General features: G+C 39.3%; 1 protein-coding gene across 4 annotated transcripts in view; it reads right to left on the reverse strand.

The window, feature by feature from the left end:
- Positions 1–18,609, reverse strand: part of usp13 (ubiquitin specific peptidase 13) — a 72,408-nt gene that overhangs the window by 32,004 nt on the left and 21,795 nt on the right. For 2 of the 4 annotated variants that reach the window (XM_057841574.1, XM_057841578.1), the window contains 6 exons: positions 16,317–16,422; positions 14,047–14,172; positions 9,461–9,614; positions 5,919–6,093; positions 5,764–5,852; positions 4,086–4,208 (listed from right to left, as the gene is read on the reverse strand). In XM_057841574.1, the coding sequence (XP_057697557.1) occupies positions 4,086–4,208; positions 5,764–5,852; positions 5,919–6,093; positions 9,461–9,614; positions 14,047–14,172; positions 16,317–16,422 (773 nt within the window). The remainder of the gene's footprint in view (positions 1–4,085; positions 4,209–5,763; positions 5,853–5,918; positions 6,094–9,460; positions 9,615–14,046; positions 14,173–16,316; positions 16,423–18,609) is intronic. The other 2 variants (XM_057841577.1, XM_057841576.1) reach the window with 2 other exon arrangements.

The raw sequence follows: 18,609 nt of genomic DNA on the forward strand, positions 1-18,609 counted from the left end.
CACCGGGTGCACCAATAAGAACCTCGCGTTGATGTGTCAATCACGGTGCCGCCGCCAGACCCCGGTGACGCTACAATATTCTGACAGAAGAGCCAACGACGTCATGCATTAAGAGAGACAATAGCTAATATGCTGACTCGCCACCCTGTGGTCTGGGGTGTGAATTGCAACCTGTCAAAATGACGGACGGATTTCAGTTTTTTCCGTCACCGTTTTAAAAAACCGGTCAACGACGGAAAATATCCGGTTAACGCGACCCCTGATATATATATAACAGAAACGGTAACAGTGGCAGTCAGATACCATTGTAATTCTTTTCAGGTCATTCATTGTCAGTCTGAAGCAGTACAGCACAACGTTACGCTAAAAAAATTAAGTAAAAATATAAAAATGGCTTACCTCTTTGTCCTCTGAAAGACCATGCCAACCCAACATAATGTTTACTGCATATGAAATGTGAATGGATTCACCGAGCTGGTGTTAAAGTCCGCGCAAGTTGATTCGGTCTTCACATTTTTTCCTCCCGAGTTTTTGGTTTCCGGAAACGTAAGAAGAAACATCCTTCATGTGTCGTAATGTCTAGAGTCGTTTCTACAAGTTCCAAAAAAGCAATGCGTAATCGGCATGTTCGTTTGTGAAAGATTAGCGGCGAAAAGTAGCACAAATTACGTTAAGTCTATGCGAGGGCGGGTCTATAATGTCCCACTTCGGCTTTACTTCCGCTTTACGATGCAACGTCACGGTCTAAAAATAGCCTGCGTGCGGTACGCCATTGACACAGTGGTTTTAGGCTGTCCAGAGGAGGGCTCAAGATTTCACTCGCTTTGCTTTTCTTGGTGAGTACATTACCTAAAATAGCAAATAAGTGCTCCTCCATTATTATTGGATGAACCAGAAGGACGTTTGGTTGGTATATTCTAAGGATGTATATGCATCAATCCAAAGCTAAATAAGTAATTTATTTTTGTCTGTAGGTTCTGTGTTTGCCAGTAAAGGGCAAACGCTCTCTTCAGGTTTGCTTATCATGTGTTTGGGATCAGTGTTGTCAGTGAATAACGCGTAACTGTAATCTGATTACTTTCTTTCAGTAACGAGTAATCTAACACGTTCATGTTTCCAAATCTAATCTGATTAAAGTTAGTTTCCTTAGTGTCTGTGCGTTCCTATTTTGTTATTGCCTCATAATGTATGTAGAATGAAGAATAGTGTAGTCATGTACAAAGAGCATTTTGGAATAAATGAATGTGAGAAAGGTTCAAGGTACGTGTTTCCATGGTAACCATTCACCGTTACTTGATGTTTTGGTCTCAAGTCACACGCGCTCAGTTGTGGGACTGAGAAAGGCGTGGGCAAGCCACATTCGACCCGAGTGTTCAGATGTGCGAAGGAATGTTGATCTGTGTACATCCATGAATGAAGGTGAGTATTTTTCCTTCATTCTGAAGGGTATCAGCAATAGATTGGACCCCCCACATGCGCGGCCGTTCGTAGCTTTGCCGTTCAACGACGGGCAGTCATCACTACAAGTTGGCAAGCTTTGTTTACATCATATTCGTGTTGTACATTTATGCCGTGAGGGTACAGTGTATGTATTCGTTTAGCATCTTTGGGATGTGCTGTAAGTCCGATTGAGTGTAAAGTGCTTAGTTGCCGCCACGTTTTGTGGCCAAATTGACCGCGTGTGTGTACCGCGTACTTCCGGGTTGAGCGCACACATCCACCCCCACCTTACTGTTTATTGCACTGTGCAATTCATTTGTGTTGTTGATTGTTGTGCAATCAATTTGCATTGTTTAACATTGCCACTGATATGCTGTTTACTCTAATCCCAAATTCAGAATTTTTGACATTAGTCTTAATCTTCAAATTGGCTGGATTTAATTAGTCGATGACGTTGATTTCAACAAACTCCATGCAGTTTGTCAGTTATTTGTTAGTTTCACAGCTCCGGGGGGCTACGCGAGCGCGAGTCAATGGTGGTTGAAATCAACTCCATCGACTAATTAAACCTCGCTAACTCGAAAATTAAGCCTTATGTGAAAAATTCTATACTTTATATTCAGTTATCGGAAAGTCATTACATGCGATGACATTTTTATGTTGTCATTCTTTTGTTGAGGCATCAAAGGGAGAAAAATTGGTACACAGTAACTGATAAATTACTTTTAAAGTAACTTAGATACTTTGATAATGAAGTAATCAGTAAAGTAACTAGATTACTTTTTGAGGTGTAATCAGTAATCAGATTAATTTTTCAAGTAATCTGTGACATTAGCCACGTTTACATGCTGAGTTTTATTCATACCGATTCAAATCATTCCAAATGGAAATTTCACATCAGCTGTTTACATGTCACTTCATCTATTCCGATCCAGCGTTTACATGTGACTGCCTTTATTCCGAAAGGACGTTTGACAACTGCCGTCTGACATGCGCAGATTAATCAAAACAAAGCGTCACGTTGCAAAACATGGAGATCGATCGTCAGATCAGCTGCTGTTTTAACTTTTCGAGTGGAAACAAAACTTCAGAATGATTCGCCGTTCATTTAAAAAGTTGTGTGGGTGCGCTGTGCGTGTGCTTGGAAGCCATGTTGCAAGTGACGTTACTTACGTCACCGAGTGACGTCACCACGTCAGTACGGAGCATGCGCAGAAAGAACGCAACCAGACACCATTCCGCTTCCCTGTTTACATGATATAATTTTACTTCTAATCGGTTTGGGAAAAGGAATATTCCACCCCTGTGAATCGGAATGAAATTCCATTCGGTTTGGGCCTGTTCATTCCGAATGAGGTGTTTATATGGAACACATTTATTCGGTTTGAACAAATATTCCGATTGTAATTGAAATATTTGGCTCCATGTAAACGTGGCAATTGTCTGGGATCATGTTAGCCTACTTTTAGCGAGCCTGGTGGTCATAGTTCATTTTAATTTGTTGAAGCTAGCTGAATCTGAATCTGAAGCTGAATCCTGATGACTTGTCAAGTAATAGTGATATTAGTGATATTATATCTGATATATTACATTATTTATAAAAATGGGCATATTCAAGTAGCACGTTGGTGCATCGTTGCTAGCGAGAACATTAGTATTTTATAAAATTTCAACTTAATAATTAACTAGCTGGGGCGAAACAAATAATCTGCCATCTTATAACAACTTAGTTTCCAGTTGTAAAATACCTGAAAAGGCCACAAGTAGCAAAGTTAGTGTTTTGTTGTGGCTTTACATGAGAGTTTTTGGAGACTGATATTCCCCTAAACGGTTCAATTCTATGTCCTGATTGCAAACATATAATGCTGCACAAAGTCAGCACTATACAGTATGTATAACAATAGCCTTCCGCCCACCCTTGTTTCTATACAGTCCTGCCCTCGCTAGACAATGTCGGGTCAAATATCACAGCTTCTCTTTCACAGACGAAGACACACTATGTGTGTGCAATTATATAAAATTCATAACGGCTGACTCAACAGACACGTTTTCAGATATATTAGTAAAATGAACTATTTACTGTATGTTGCTGTTTAATGAAACAATAGATTGGACAGACCTAAATATTTGTACATAAACAAAATCAAAATGTATGGTTATAATCCCCTTAATATTTCCTATAAATGTTAGTTAGTCTAGGTCATGCAAAAACGTTCTGACTGAAAAGAACATAAGCAATGCTCAGGGAAAACAATGTCCTTTGTAATAGTAAAATAATCCATAGGAATAAAAAAGCAACAGCAGGAAAACACCCCGGAATTATCAAGAGTACCATTTTGCTTTTTAGTATTCTCGCACAAAATGCAAATAGCTCCTTTGAACATTGTGGTTGATTCATTGGAGCTTGTGGTCATTTTAAGAGAAAACAAAATGGGCAATTTCTGATCTGAAATTACATAACATCTCAATAACAAACCCAAAAAACATTTGGACGCCAAGGATAAACACTAAAACAAAACACAGTATGTAACAGCTTGGTTTACCAAATGGTCGGTCCTTGTGCATCTTCAGTAATTACTTTTTGGCAAAGAGACACACTGCCGCAATGTGGAGACGATTTTAACAATTTCATCTTGTGCAAATACCTCTCGTGTCTTCAGGTAGCACAATTGGCGGCATGAGGTCAGGGAGCTCCTCTTCACCTGCTTGAAGTCCTGTGGCACGCAGACGGCTAAGATCCAGGAAATCTGGAACATCTATCCCCAAATCTATACACAAGCAGAAGGGAAACAGTTTTATTCAAATATTTACCATATGTCAAAAACAGGAGAAGTCTTGTATAATATAAATATAAATACAGGTAGTCCCTGGATTACGAACTAGTTCTGTTCCTACGCTGGCGTCGTAACCCGAATTTCCTCGTAAGTCAGAATTAATGTCAGAATGAACCCCTTAAAAAATAACTAAAAAAAGTCCAAAAGTATTTTATTTTGTTTAATTATGGAGGATACACTGCCCTCTGTTGGAAGCGTTGGGTGTGGCTGGACTGTCTCCTTGGCTTCTATGACTGAGTAGGAGACTTGTCTGACATGGATATAGGACAGCTGCCCTCTCGTTTGGTCCACATTAGCCTGTAAGTGTTTTCAGCCAATAAATGCTTGTGTATGCAATTGTAATTAAGTTTAGAGCTAAGTTTGTGGAGTTGTGTGTGAGCGATTTGCTATGAAAATTGTAAATACCTTAGCACTCGCAGCATTTAAGCTAGCGGACGTTTGCTAAGAAAATTAGGCTAATTTAATCAATTAAATTTATATTTTGATGAGACAAGATGGACGTTTGAACACCAATTGTTTGGTTTTGCTTTTTGGTTGTTTTATTGTTAAATTGTGTGTCGTTTTAAACGTAAGTGTACATATGTGTGCTACAGCTTTACAAATTGTCCAAAGTGAAGAAAGGAAAAAGCTTCAAAAACCACAATTGCCTTGTTTGCTGTCTGTCAAGCTGAACAACACATTTAGTGAGGACAGAACATGTCAAGTTAATAAAGTTAAAAGATACTGTGTGGTACAATAAGGTACTGTTTACACAGCTTAAAAAAAAAAAACGACTGGAGACAATGCCGGACGAGACTCTGGCGTTGTAAAGTCGATATCACGCAAGTCGAATCCGTCGTAACCCGGGGATTACCTGCATAAATAGCCTTTCTTCCAGATACTACTGTGCTTGTCCTCATTTGTGGCATTGGACAAATGGGTTTTTTTTTTGGTTTGTTTGTTTTGTTTAACTTCTTCAATGAATATCAATTGTCAGCTTTGTTTAACGTCTTCTATGAATATCAATTGTCTGCTCTGAGGGAGTGGAAGGAAGCCAGACAAAAAAAAAAAAAAAAAACACACACACTACCACGGAGAAAATATGTAAATTTCAGATTGGAAAGTCAAACCAAGATATACAGACTGACCGGAACTTTTGATAGTGATGAAGATATGCTCACCAAAAGCTCACCCTGATAATTTTTAAGTGTCTAAACGGTAGTTTCTTAGATTGAACTATAATCCTTAAAATAAATAAATACAGGATAATTAACACACAATTTCCAACAATCAAATCAAATGTATTTACAGCATATAGCCCTTTACAAAATAACAGTATGTGCCTTAGTTCTTTATATATCATGGCTCACTGCTGCCCTCTGTAGGACATTTTACAGAATACAATCCTCCTGTAAACACTGATAAAGGTAAATAATTTTGGGTTTCAGCTTCTTGGTCACAGACATAGCTGGAGGACCAAAGAGGAATGCAAATAAAAGGAAGTAGTGACCTAGTTTCTTTGGCACCCAGTCAACTCCAAATGTGAATTTCTTGATTTGTACCACCAGATATTCTGGAAATGATGCGAAACGGCACGTTCTGAAGAAAAAGAGGACAACAAATTGAAGCCGATTAAATTCAGGATTGAATAGGTCGGTATCTTACTTGACTCCAGCTGACTTGGCCTGCAGCGCCGAACTCCAGAAGTCTGGCACATTCTGAGGTTCAGTGAAAGCCTGCAGGCAGGCAGTGAAAGGGATGCGAGCCCTCACCGGCTCTGGGGGAGCTCTCATGTTCTCCTCAGCTTCCCTGCGCTTGGCTTCATATGCCAGTAGCTCCTCTGTGAGGGAGATGGGCGGGGTGGGGTGGGGGGTGGGGTGAAAACAACAATCACATCCAACTGTTTTTTCACTTTTAAATTCCATTTAAAAACTGTCAAATTTCTTTGCACCACTTGTGTTCTACTTTATGGGAGGAAAAACTGGTTTTCTCAGTGCGAAGCTGTGTGCTTGGTATTAAGAAGTACAAGCAGACCCCAAATTGGATCCCCAAAAACTTGTTATGCTAAACAAATTGTGAATCAAAACTAAAAGCAATGACATTGAAAATAGGACATAGTTGACAAGCAAAAGTTTAACCTGAGTAAATCATTTGAAGGGGAAAAATATGATGATTTTAAATTTCATAGTGTCAACAATTCAAAAAAGTTGGGACAAGAACCAATAGAAAGCTGGAAAAGTCAATTACACATATGACAGCTGAAAGCCCATTTACCGTTGGTCCATTGGCTATGCGATTGAGTATAAAAAGAGCTTCTTAAAGTGGCAGTGTCTCAAAAGGCAAAATGGGTAAAGTATCATCAATTACACCAATGTTGCGCAAAAAGATAGTATCGCAATATCAGAAAGGTGTTTCGAGACGATTGAACTCGAGTCACATGCTGAGTCGACTCGAGTTGCAAATTTGGTGACTCGCAACTAGAGACGAATATGTTCACTTTGGGAGTGTTTAAAAATTATCCTGTTGTTATTTTCTTTTATTACAGTTATCTTTTTTATATCTATATGAAAATTACAATGGTACCATTACTGTTGGTTCACGCAAGGCCTTGACAAAAAATTAAATAAATGGATGGTATATCATTCTAAATTTGAATTTTTTTTTTTTTGCTGTGTGCTGCCTGTTAGCACAAGGACTTTGCCTCACCTAAAATGTGAGACAAATTCCTTTAAAAAAATATGTATTAAAAACCAGCAATTTGTGTTGCAAATCCTTTAAAATATTTATTGTGTCAAACATGCAATTTTGTTCTTTTAATACAGCCTTTCATGTACCTAAACATACGAACACCTCGACATACAATCCTTTCGACATCCAACGAAAAATTTGACTCATCATTTGTCTCTACATATGACGACATGCTCAAAATACGACGATTTACAACAGCGTCGCAATTTCATTGTTTTCCCGCAAGACAGCAATACGGCTGATTTTCTGTTGAGAAAAATCAACGTGGGTCCCAAGAAGGTTAGTGCCAGTGGTGAAAAAAGGAAAAAGGTGACACCATTGATAGGAAATTATGAGTGTGGTGTGCTCGTCGGCGAACTGGTTCGACACATGACCGGAATATTTCTACGATCTTGACAGTTCTCCTCAGACTTCCATTAAATAGTTTTTATAAGTTAGGGTGACCATTTTTATTATTGTAACATCGGCAAGGAAGTCGCCAGCTTCGTCAGGTTTTTAATCATTTATTTCAGAACTAGTGCAACACAACACGGCTACTGTCCGCCGCTGCCGACACCAACAACAATAGAACATGAAAAGTAAAAACTTCCCACTCTTCCGCACCTCTCTCACCCTCTCGATAGGCACACAGTGCATTCAGGAACAGCATGCAAAACACAACCACAACATTAGAACCCAATTCGTTATATTATCATAATCATTACATTATTTTTACTATTATTGCGATTTGTATTCAGAATTCATTTGTTTTGCTATGTGTAATTGCTATTTGAGATCTCACCTGCAGTATTTCATGAAGGATTTATCGTAGGTTTTTGACCTATGAAACAAATTAATCAAATGATAATGTATTCTTATGAGAAAATCCCACTCGACATACGACCACTACGACTAACAAACCAGGTCCTGGAACAAATTAAATTCGTATGTAGAGGGACCACTTGGTCTTCATGATGAAACATAATGTTGAATAATGGTGAAGGCCTTGACTAACCTGTGACTCGGCTCAACTCGACATTACCTCAAGACTCGACTCGACATGACCTCGTGACTCAACTCAACTCGACATAACATCCTAACTCGGCTTGACATAACATTGTGACTTGACTTGGCTCGACATAAAATCTTGACTTGACATAACCCTGTGACGCAACTCGACTCGACTTGAAATAACTTCGTGGCTCAACTCCAGTCGACCACAACAAGTAAGACTAGGGACTTACTTGTGACTCGGCTCATTGTGACTCGTGCAATTGTCTGTTTCCCAGCAAAAAACTGCAAATCGTCTGAAGTTATCATCTACAGTGCATAACATCATCCATATATTCTTAAAATCTACAGTAGAGCAATATGTGTGTAAAGGTCAAGGGCAAAAGAAACATACTGCATGTGTGATCTTCAGGCCCAATACTGCATTGCAACACAAACAGGAATGCAACTTTAAATTAATTCACAGAATGGGCTTAGAAATACTTCAATAAACCATTGTCAGTGAACAAAATGCACCGTGTCATCCACCATTGCCAGCTGAAATTCTACAGTGCAAAGAACAGGCCATTTCGAAGTGTTTTTCTCCGGCAGAGGACATTTAAAATTGAGTGTGGCAAAGTAAAAAAACTGTTCTAAGTTCAGACATATCACGATTCGATTGTTATCAACGCTCAGTTCAGAAGCCTGCATCTCTAATGGTGTGGGATTGCATGAATGTATGCGGCATGGGCAGCTTAGCACATCTGGAAAGGCACCGGCAATACAAAAAGGTATGTTCAGGTTCTAGAACAACATATCAAACATCATCTCTTTCAGAAAAGACCTTGGATTTTTCAACATGATGTCTGACCAAAAGCAGCATTAATTACATCATCATGGCTGCATAGGAAGGAATCCAGGCTCTGAAATGGCAAGCCTGCAGTTCAGATCTTTCACTATAAAGAATATTTGGCGCATCGTGAAGAGGAAGGTACGAAAAGGAAGACAGTTGAACAGTTAGAGGCCTGTATTAGACGAGAACGGGACAGCATTTCTATTTCTAAACTTAAGGAAGTTGTCTCCTTATTCCCCAGATGTTTGCAGACTGTTGTAAGAAGAAGAGAGCATTCCTTAAAGTGGTGAAAATGGCCTCGTCTCAACTTTTTTTTAGATTGGCTAACACAATGAAATTTAAAAAAAAAAAAAAAAAAAAAATCAACATATTTTTCCCTTGAAATGAATTAAAATTTTCTCAGTTTAAACTTTTGACCCATCATCTATGTTCTATTCTGAATTAAATATTAAAACATGACACTTTCACATCACATTGCAGTAAGTTTATTTTCAAAATTTTTTATGGTGTCCCCTTATTGTTGGAATCCGGATTGTATTAGCCCCACTGTAGCTCTGTAATTCTGGTCCCTTGGGACCAGAGACTTGAACACACAGTGAATGTCAAGTATGGCTAGTACCGCATTGGTTTCTGTTACCTCGATTGGTTGCAGCCTCGATGGGGGCTGGCAGCTGGATGCAGTAGTCCACCCGTTGAGTGTATCGAACCCGACGTGTCTGGCAGCACTGTACTCGCTCCTCCACCAAGAAGCGGAAAGCATCACTCGGATTCTCCGAGCTCGTACTGTTCCTCTGCAGAGATTTACAGAAGATGATGGGTGTTATGTTTACTGGTGTGTTTAAGTTCATATACTTTTGCAGTGTGCAAACTAAGGGTGTAACGGTACATGTAATAGTATTGAACCGTTTCGGTACGTGGCGCTCTTATGTTTACTGGTGTGTTTAAGTTCATATACTTTTGCAGTGTGCAAACTAAGGGTGTAACGGTACATGTAATAGTATTGAACCGTTTCGGTACGTGGCGCTCGGTTCGGAACGGACGCGTACCGAAGGAGTTTCTGACGTAATATAACTAGAGCTGTCAAAATTAACGCATTAACGGGCGGTAATTAATTTTTTTAATTAATCAAATTTAAATATTTATCGCAATTAACGCATGCGCGGAACGACCCACTCAAGCATTGCCGCGAACAGACTACAATGGCGCCGTTTGAAGTATATTGAGAGCTAAGGGCAGAGACAAGCAAGTGGAGTGGACGCAGGTATTACCGGCACCCGCCTAGGGGGCCGCTGTTATTTTCAATGTGACCGGCATTGTCAGATTGAGCAGTGAGGAAGAAAGTGGTCGAGCGAGAGAGTAGAGAAAGTGCGCAGTTAGCGCAGGCTCAAGTGCTGCGTCCCCCACATGCTTTGATTTTGTTAATAAAAGTTCCCACAAAAAGCCATCCAACGCCTCTCGGTGTTTACATGTGTAGCACCGTCTTCCTCAGGAGGAAATCTGACGAACCGGGCCAACCAACGACAACGAGTCAATATGAATCGCCGGTCCATAGCACCGCTAATTACCAAGAAGGGCGAATTGGTAATGCAGGCATTTATTGGAGCCGCGCTACTTAATGGAATAAGAGGTGGCATCTCTTCCACAACTGTTATAACTATTGTGGCAAACGACATGGGGAATAACAACTGGAGATGATCTTTTTCTTAACAGCATGTATTGTACTCAACGCAGAGAAGATATACCATTTGCAGCAACCACTGTGACTCATGGTTTCTCCCATCATGCATTTGGGCAGTTAAGAACATTTAAGTTGCTACAGTATCATTTAGTGAAAGCACAACAAAAATAATATTCCTATCTCTCAAAAATAAAATAATGTTCACAAAAAGAAAAGTGCTCAATGCAAAGAGATCTGTCATTCCCAATCAAAATAGCTATACAAAATAATACTCTATTCATACATTAAGTTTAGCTCAACAAATACACTAGATGGCAATATTTAGTCACAATATACAAACTATCAAAATTACTATAACTTGTACTCACATTTATCTTTTAAGAATTACAAGTCTTTCTATCCGTGGATCCCTTTCACAGAAAGAATGTTAACGTTAATGCCGTCTTGTGGATTTATTGTTATGATAAACAAGTACAGTACTTATGTACAGTATGTTGAATGTATATATCAGTCTTATCTTTCCATTCCACCAATAATTTACAGAAAAATATGGCATATTTTAGAGATGGTTTGAATTGCGATTAATTGCGATTAATTCATTTTTAAGCTGTGATTAACTCGATTAAAAATTTTAACCGTTTGACAGCCCTAAATATAACCCTTACTTTTCGAGGCTGTGAGTCGATCGGGTTACAGTTTCTTTGTGTAGATTATATTTACTCCGTCTTCTCTACTATAATGAGGACCAACACGGTAGGACAGTATAACCCAGAAACGTCAACGGCGCGACAACGTGGCCGCCGCGAGAACGCAGTGAAACGCAGGCGTTAGAGTCAATCAGCCAATGCACACCAGTCGCAGTGGGGCCGGGTGTTAGATGCTTCCCAGGAGCGGCTCAACGCGACGCATGCGAAAAGAATGGCAGAGTTTATTATTTGACGTGACACGCGCCCCTCCTGCATCAGTACTACTACATAGTAGCTAGGTAGCTAGGATCGGGCAGACCGGAAGTCACTCGTGTAAAAATACGGTGGATCCGGTCGATTTTCAAACTAATATGCAATCTTAACCCACTTTTTGAGTCCATCAGATCTCTTGAGTGGTAAATCGGGGCACAGTTGACTTGTCTTTGTTGATTTACTGCTGTCTTCTCTGCTATAATAATAACCAACACAGCCACATGTTCAATACATAACACTCCTACCACAACAAAACCAGTAGGAACTAATATTCAGGATCTAAAGTTATACAACATAAAATATACAATATAAATGAATACTACATCACATTTGTAAAATATAAACACATTATAAAATAAATAATAGCCCATTTAAATAAAATGAAATGTGCTAAAACACCTGTAATTAAATAATAAAAATAATACACACATCCTGCTTACACAATTAAATTTATTAATTTCTGTGTGGCGCTTTAACTTGAGAAAATCCACAAGCTTTTGAAAGCCGTTCATAAGAAAAAAAATGTTTCATTGAGGAATTTCATTTGTAAATACATGTTAAAATCTTTGTCATTGGGATTGCTTTTCTCTTTAGCACAGGACTTCTTTTTTCTTCTTTCTTTCTTTCAGAAAGAAAGCTAACCAATACGCGGGGTCTGAAAGGCAAATTGTTGTTGGATTATCTTAAATTCTTAAATACCCGCTACTTTTTGAGCAGAATTCTAGCTTTGTATAGGTTAATGTTCCTATTGTTGAAAGCACAAAGGTGTGTAATAAACAACTAGCACATTTATATTTTGCATTTTGTTTTCTTACTGTACCGAAAATGAACCGAACCGTGATCTCAAAACCGAGGTACGTACCGAACCGAGATTTTTGTGTACCGTTACACCCCTAGTGCAAACGTATAATAATGAAGTCATTTAAATTAATTGCAATCAAAGCTGATTTCTGAAATCTATCTTTTCATATAAAGAATATTTTCTAACCATTTGTCGAGTTTTCTGTTGTTTCCTCCCACATCCCAAAAATATGCAAATTAGGTATAGACAAGTTTCCTGAGCGAAATATGGGTGGTGCCATCTTGGAAAATGTCTGCTTCGAACTTCTGGTTTAGAAAGAACTACATGAATTGCGGTTGAAGTAAGCAGTGTATTGACAAAGTTAAAACTGCAAAATCAAGCCAGAGGAACCAACGGAATCTGCAAAAATGGTTTCAGCACGACGTAGGTGAGACGTAGATGAGATTGCATGACTGTTCTTATCACTTCGTTGATCATTCGTGGCCAAAATTATAACAACCTGTCAGCATATGTTGACGTGAGGTATAGATTGATACAACAGCCACTTGAGTGACCAAAATGAGGTGAAATTACAAATTATATCACATTTGCCGAATGCAGAAGGGCTGACACAGATTTTGTTGTTACAAGGAAATTCTACAAGGTATGTACATATAAACAAAAATGTCATTCTTCTTATTGCAGATATTGATCGCAATAAAACATCTGGACAACATGACTGATTCCATTTCTTGTTTTATTTAAACGATTAGTGCATGTAAAAAACAGGTTAATAAATCACAGTTTATAAAATTATTGGAAAATTAGCATACGAGATTGTGATATCAGATAGTAGAGCTCCGGAGCCTCGCCAAACTTTCACCCGACATTACAGCCTCTAGACGGGCTTTCTCCCGCTGTCCTCGGTAATTCCTGCTCCAATAGCATATCTTAAAGTTGCTGCAGTTAAAAAGTTCGTAGTTTGATCTCAGGATAGAGCTGATGGTCCCAGCCTCTCGGCCGCCCCCGAGTAGAACGACGTATTCTAAATATATGTCCATCAACTACAGTAGGTGTTGCTGTGAGGCATATCAACTTATTTTACCTTAGCTAACAGCGTTTCCCACCTGTAAACAAACGAACAAAAAACTTTTGCATTTATGCGTTGACATCATTGTGCCATCCTACATGTACTGATTAGCAACAGGCTAGCAGCAGATAGCATTTGTTGCAGTCACAGTAGTTGTCGTAAATAATATTGAAGATCATTATAATTACAATCATCATCGTAATAACAATATCAAAGGGAACAAGTCGTTTCATGCGCAAAATTTTAGCTTAAGTATTTTTTTAGCACCGAACACATTAAAATGCATGCATAGGAAGAACATACCTTCCATAACACAGCGGCAACATGGCGACAAAAACACCCGGTCTTTGTCGTGGCACGAGCTTGTTTCAACATCTTCTTTCATGAACATGTTGTCCTCCCCTGTCATGATGATGGCAGATGGATGCGGTATTTCCATATTGTATTTTCTAAGGGATTTTGATGAGTAATGTTACTCTAGCTCCGCAGTTGTTTTGGATGGAGAAATTCTAAAACGGAAGTTGCTTGCAGACACAAGGAAGTAAAGCGGAAGTACCTCAGGGGGGAAAAAAAAAAAAAAGGAAGTACCTCGGAAACTTGTCTATAGCGAAAACTCGAAATTGTCTACATGTGTGGACATAAGTGTCAAGTTCCCGTTAGCCCTAGGGCATGATCGAAAACGTTCTAGGTGGGTAGAATATAAGCATCAATTCACCTCCACCAAGTTTATCATGTGAAGGAAGAACTCTTGTGCATCTTGTTGCCTGTTAGAGGAAAACTCCAGATGTCCTCGACTGACCAGAGACTTTAGCATTCGAGGGGAGATGCCTTTCTGTTGGTGCTGGGGAAAAAAAGAACTAGCATTACATACAGTGAGTTATAGGACCACCCGCTAAACCTAATTGGTTCTTCCCAGTGAAATAATACTCATTGTTGCCAACAAAAGAAAAAATGGATAGCCAGGAAAAAATATTGGATGCAGGAATTGAATAGTTGGAAATTGGCTATCACTTATTTTCCATTAACAGCAGAAGCGCTAACTAGAGTAATGTTCATACTTGTATGCTAGAAAATCCATTTGTGGGATTGATGCAAGCTGTTGGAAAAGCTGAATCGTAATTTTACATTTGAATGGCCAACGCTAACAGCCACAATCCCTTCCCATTCCATCTCACCCAGCTGTCATTATGTGTCTGTCTGGACCTGATCTATACCATCACAAGTGGAGGATGACCCCCTCACTGAGCCATCAATTACAGAGGCTGATGAGGCTTACAGCAAATTCACATCCTGGCTCATTGGCTTCCATAATACTTTAATGGTTTTACACATCCTGACAGCCGAGAAAAATGTGTTTGGGAAGCTAATGATTTCTTTTAGTGCGCAAAAGTAGTCAGGACTTTTTTTTAAAGACACCTACCATGTATTTCAAAAGAAATTGTAATTGTATCCTAATGGGATCAGTAGTCTTTTTGGGGTTAACTAATACAATTTTCCAGTACAACTAGTTTTCCACATCAAAATAATAAAAATAATACCATAGGAAAGCAATAAAAAAGTTTAACTGAATGTAAGACTTTAATTATGTAAGTCAATTTTCCTCATCGAAACACCGTCAATTGGTTTCAGACGCCAAAAACTTAAATTTGCTCCATATTTTAATTGAGAAAAAAAGTTTCTATTTTTCCCCAGAATTTTTGTGATATTTTGTGGTACTGCATTTTATGAAACACCCATACTGTACAATGTAAGTGAATATAAAGCAATAACTGGATCAATTAAGTGTACTGTATTTACGGTACATACTTTAGCATTCATGTGTTTAAGGTGCAGCGGCTTCGGGATTCGTGAATGACAATAAGGGTTGTGCTGGCTGCATGGTCAATGTTCAATCGAAATGTTTGGGTGAGAGACAGCAAATTCTTGCGAGTGTTGACAAAATCCCTTTTTGACTGAAACGGAAATGAGCAAATCAGTGATCTTGTCGTATTAACATCTGTGGGAGACATGTTCTTTTTTTTTCGTAGTTCTGCATTGAACCAGAGACTTTCTTTATCGTCCTAGCGACATTTGCTCTGTTAAAAACAACTAGCAACAAATTAATTGTGGTGTTATTTGTTATTGTTGCTGCTTGTGTATGGAGACTTGACTTCTGGCACTCCACAGCGGCTGCCGTGGAGCCCGTCACAAAGCACTCACAAGCGGACACACATTGAGCTTCCCCTCATTGAAAGACCATTATCTGCCACTGTATGGTATCAGCCCTGGATACTTCACTGATGACCAAGTAGTACCCAAGTTTCTGTTAATGCCTCCTTTCGCCAGTGGAAAATTGCCAATTATGAGTCTGGACAGGTAAGACATCCATTCATTTTCTCTAGCACGTGTGCAACCTGGACACCACAAAGCACATCTAATCTATGACTTTTAAATCTATTAAAAATTTAGTCTTAAATGAAACGGGAAATGCATGTATTTGAAATGATGGCGGAAGGCAACTGTACCTGGGAAAACCCACACAAAAAAACAATTTTGAATGTTGTAACTGTGAGGCAGAAATGGTAACCCCTTGCCCACCTAGCAGCCATGATTCAGTATGATGTAGTGGTAAAACAGACAGGTGGAAGAAGACAAGGGAAGCTGGCAGGCAGAGAAAGAGAAGGAATGCTACAGTAATGACAACAAAGTTGAAAAGATAACTAAAGAGAGAAAGAAAGCAACAGTGCAAGAAGAACTGTGACAGCTGTCTTCACAAGCGCTTTATGCTGCAAATGTGTCGTTGCCGCCAACAGCTATTTTCAGACCAGGAGAAAGACGCTCCAAGCACATTCTAAAAAGCATGCATTGGTCTGTTTCACTCAGACACACACTCATACATTATACCGCATATACATAACGAATCTGTTTATTTTTTTGTTTGTTTGTTGCTAATGACTAAAACCATGCTTGTTTGTTCTACGCAGGCAATTGTGGAAATGAACATACCCAGTTTAATACCTTGTATTCTTCTTTCATCACCTGTTCAATGAGCTCAGATTTCATAGGCGGTTTGGAGTACTGGCCTGAGAGAAGCCCATGGCCCACTTTAGCCCTGTTGGACAAAACACAGTTAAAAATAGGACAGCATATATTACTGTTTGTTCTATTTTTAAATGATGTCTTAACTTGACAGACCATGTCAAATAGTTGTTAAATAACATTTATTTTTTCAATTTACCATTTAGCCTACTCGATTTATAAAATGTCCACCTTACAAGTTTGATTTTATGAGCCTGATACAATGTATATCCTTACAATATACAGTGAGGAAAATAAAGTATTTGAACACGCTGTGATTTTGCAAGTTCTCCCACTTCAAAATTATTGGCGGTTTTGAAATTTTCATGGTACAGTGGTATGAATAAGTATGTGAACCTTTCAGATTTTCGCACGTTCCTGCATAAAATCACCATCACATATGAGCTGATCTCTGTCAAAATCACACAGATGAAAAAACAGTGTCTGCTTTAACTAAAACCACCCAAACATGATAGGTTTTCATATTTTAATGAGGATAGTATGCAAACAATGACAGAAGGGGGAAAATGAGTAAGTGAACCATCACATTTAATATTCTGTGACAGGTTGCAATTCACACCCCAGACCACAGGGTGGCGAGTGAGCATATTAATTAGCTATTGTCTCTCTTGATGCATGACGTCGTTGGTCTTACTCGGAAAAATGTCAAGGCAACTGAGTGTTTGCCTGGCACGGCCAGACTGTTCTCCCTGTATTTTTCAAACACTGAGAGAAAAGTCTGGGACACAGCCTCTCGAGTAGGTACAAAATCAATCGACAAATCAGATTTGTTTATTTGCGTGACGTGTTCTTCACGAACAACGTCATTCTTGCGCACCGAAAGTCGTCTCTACAACAACACGGATGGCGAACGGGACAGCCGAGAATATGTTCCAATCTGCGGTAAATTCAGTTTTAAATGAGCTAAAACACATTGACACGAGACAATGACAACAGTCTGTCTCGCGCTAGCCATGTAGTATAAACTCCGTTCTCCTCGTATGTTTACTTCCGCGCGCAAGTCCCTCGTCCTGCCCTCATCGCTTTGCTAACGGCACGTCTGCCCGTCGCTGATTGGTGCACTCCGCAGTCTGTTTGCCTCTTGTTCAGCTTGTTCGGACAGAATATTAATTTAAAATGAATGAAAACTAAATACTATTGAATATGTCATTGTTATCATTTTTAAAATGTAAGTGACGGGTAAAAATAGATTATGACCGGATTTTTATGACACTGTCAGTCAAAATGACAAACAACGAAAAAGTCTAGCGCAACCTCTGCTTTTCCTATAACTTTTCACCAGGTTTGCACACACTTCAGCAGGGATTTTGCATCACTGCTCCACACGGATCTTCTCTAGATCAATCAGGTCTCTGGACTGTCACTGAGAAACACTGAGTTTGAGCTTCCTCCAAAGACTTTCTATCGGGTTTAGGTCTGAAGACTGCCTAGGCCCCTCCAGAACCTTGATATGCTTTTTACAAAGCCACTCCTTGGTTATCCTGGCTGTCTGCTTCGGACCATTGTCATGTTGGAAGACCCAGTCACAACCCATTTTCAATTCTCTAACTCAGCATTGAATAACTGACCATAACTGAGCGGAGGTTATTCCCCCAAATCTCACAATAAACGGCCCTGGTCACCCTCTCCTTAATATAGTGCAGTTTTTCAGTCCAATGTGCTGGCAAACACCCCAAAGCATGATGCTACCACCCACATGCTTCACAGTAGGGATGGTGTTCTTGGGATGGTACTCATTATTCTTGTTCCTCCAAATTCCATCCTTCCATTTTCTAATAATTGCTCCAACAGTAGATGTTATGTCACCAAGTTGTTTGGCAATTGTCCCGTAACTCTTTCCAGCCTTGTGGAGGTCTACAATTCTGTCTCTGGTGTCTTTGGACAGCTCTTTGGGGTGTATGGTGTGGACAGGTGTCTATATGCAGCTAACCGGCTCAAACAGGTCAAAAAGTCAGACTCAAAAAGTCCACCTTGACTTCACTTATTTAGGAGAATAAGTGGAGTGGAGGTCGACTTTTTAAAGGCGACTAACAGGTCTTTGAGGCTCACAATTCTAGCTACTGTAGAATAAGTGGAGTGGAGGTCGACTTTTTAAAGGCGACTAACAGGTCTTTGAGGCTCACAATTCTAGCGAATAGACAGGTGTTCAAATACTTATTTGCAGCAGTATAATACAAATAAATTGTTAAAAATTCATACA

Source organism: Corythoichthys intestinalis, chromosome 7 (genome assembly GCF_030265065.1).
Source record: "Corythoichthys intestinalis isolate RoL2023-P3 chromosome 7, ASM3026506v1, whole genome shotgun sequence".
Lineage (NCBI taxonomy): Eukaryota > Metazoa > Chordata > Actinopteri > Syngnathiformes > Syngnathidae > Corythoichthys > Corythoichthys intestinalis.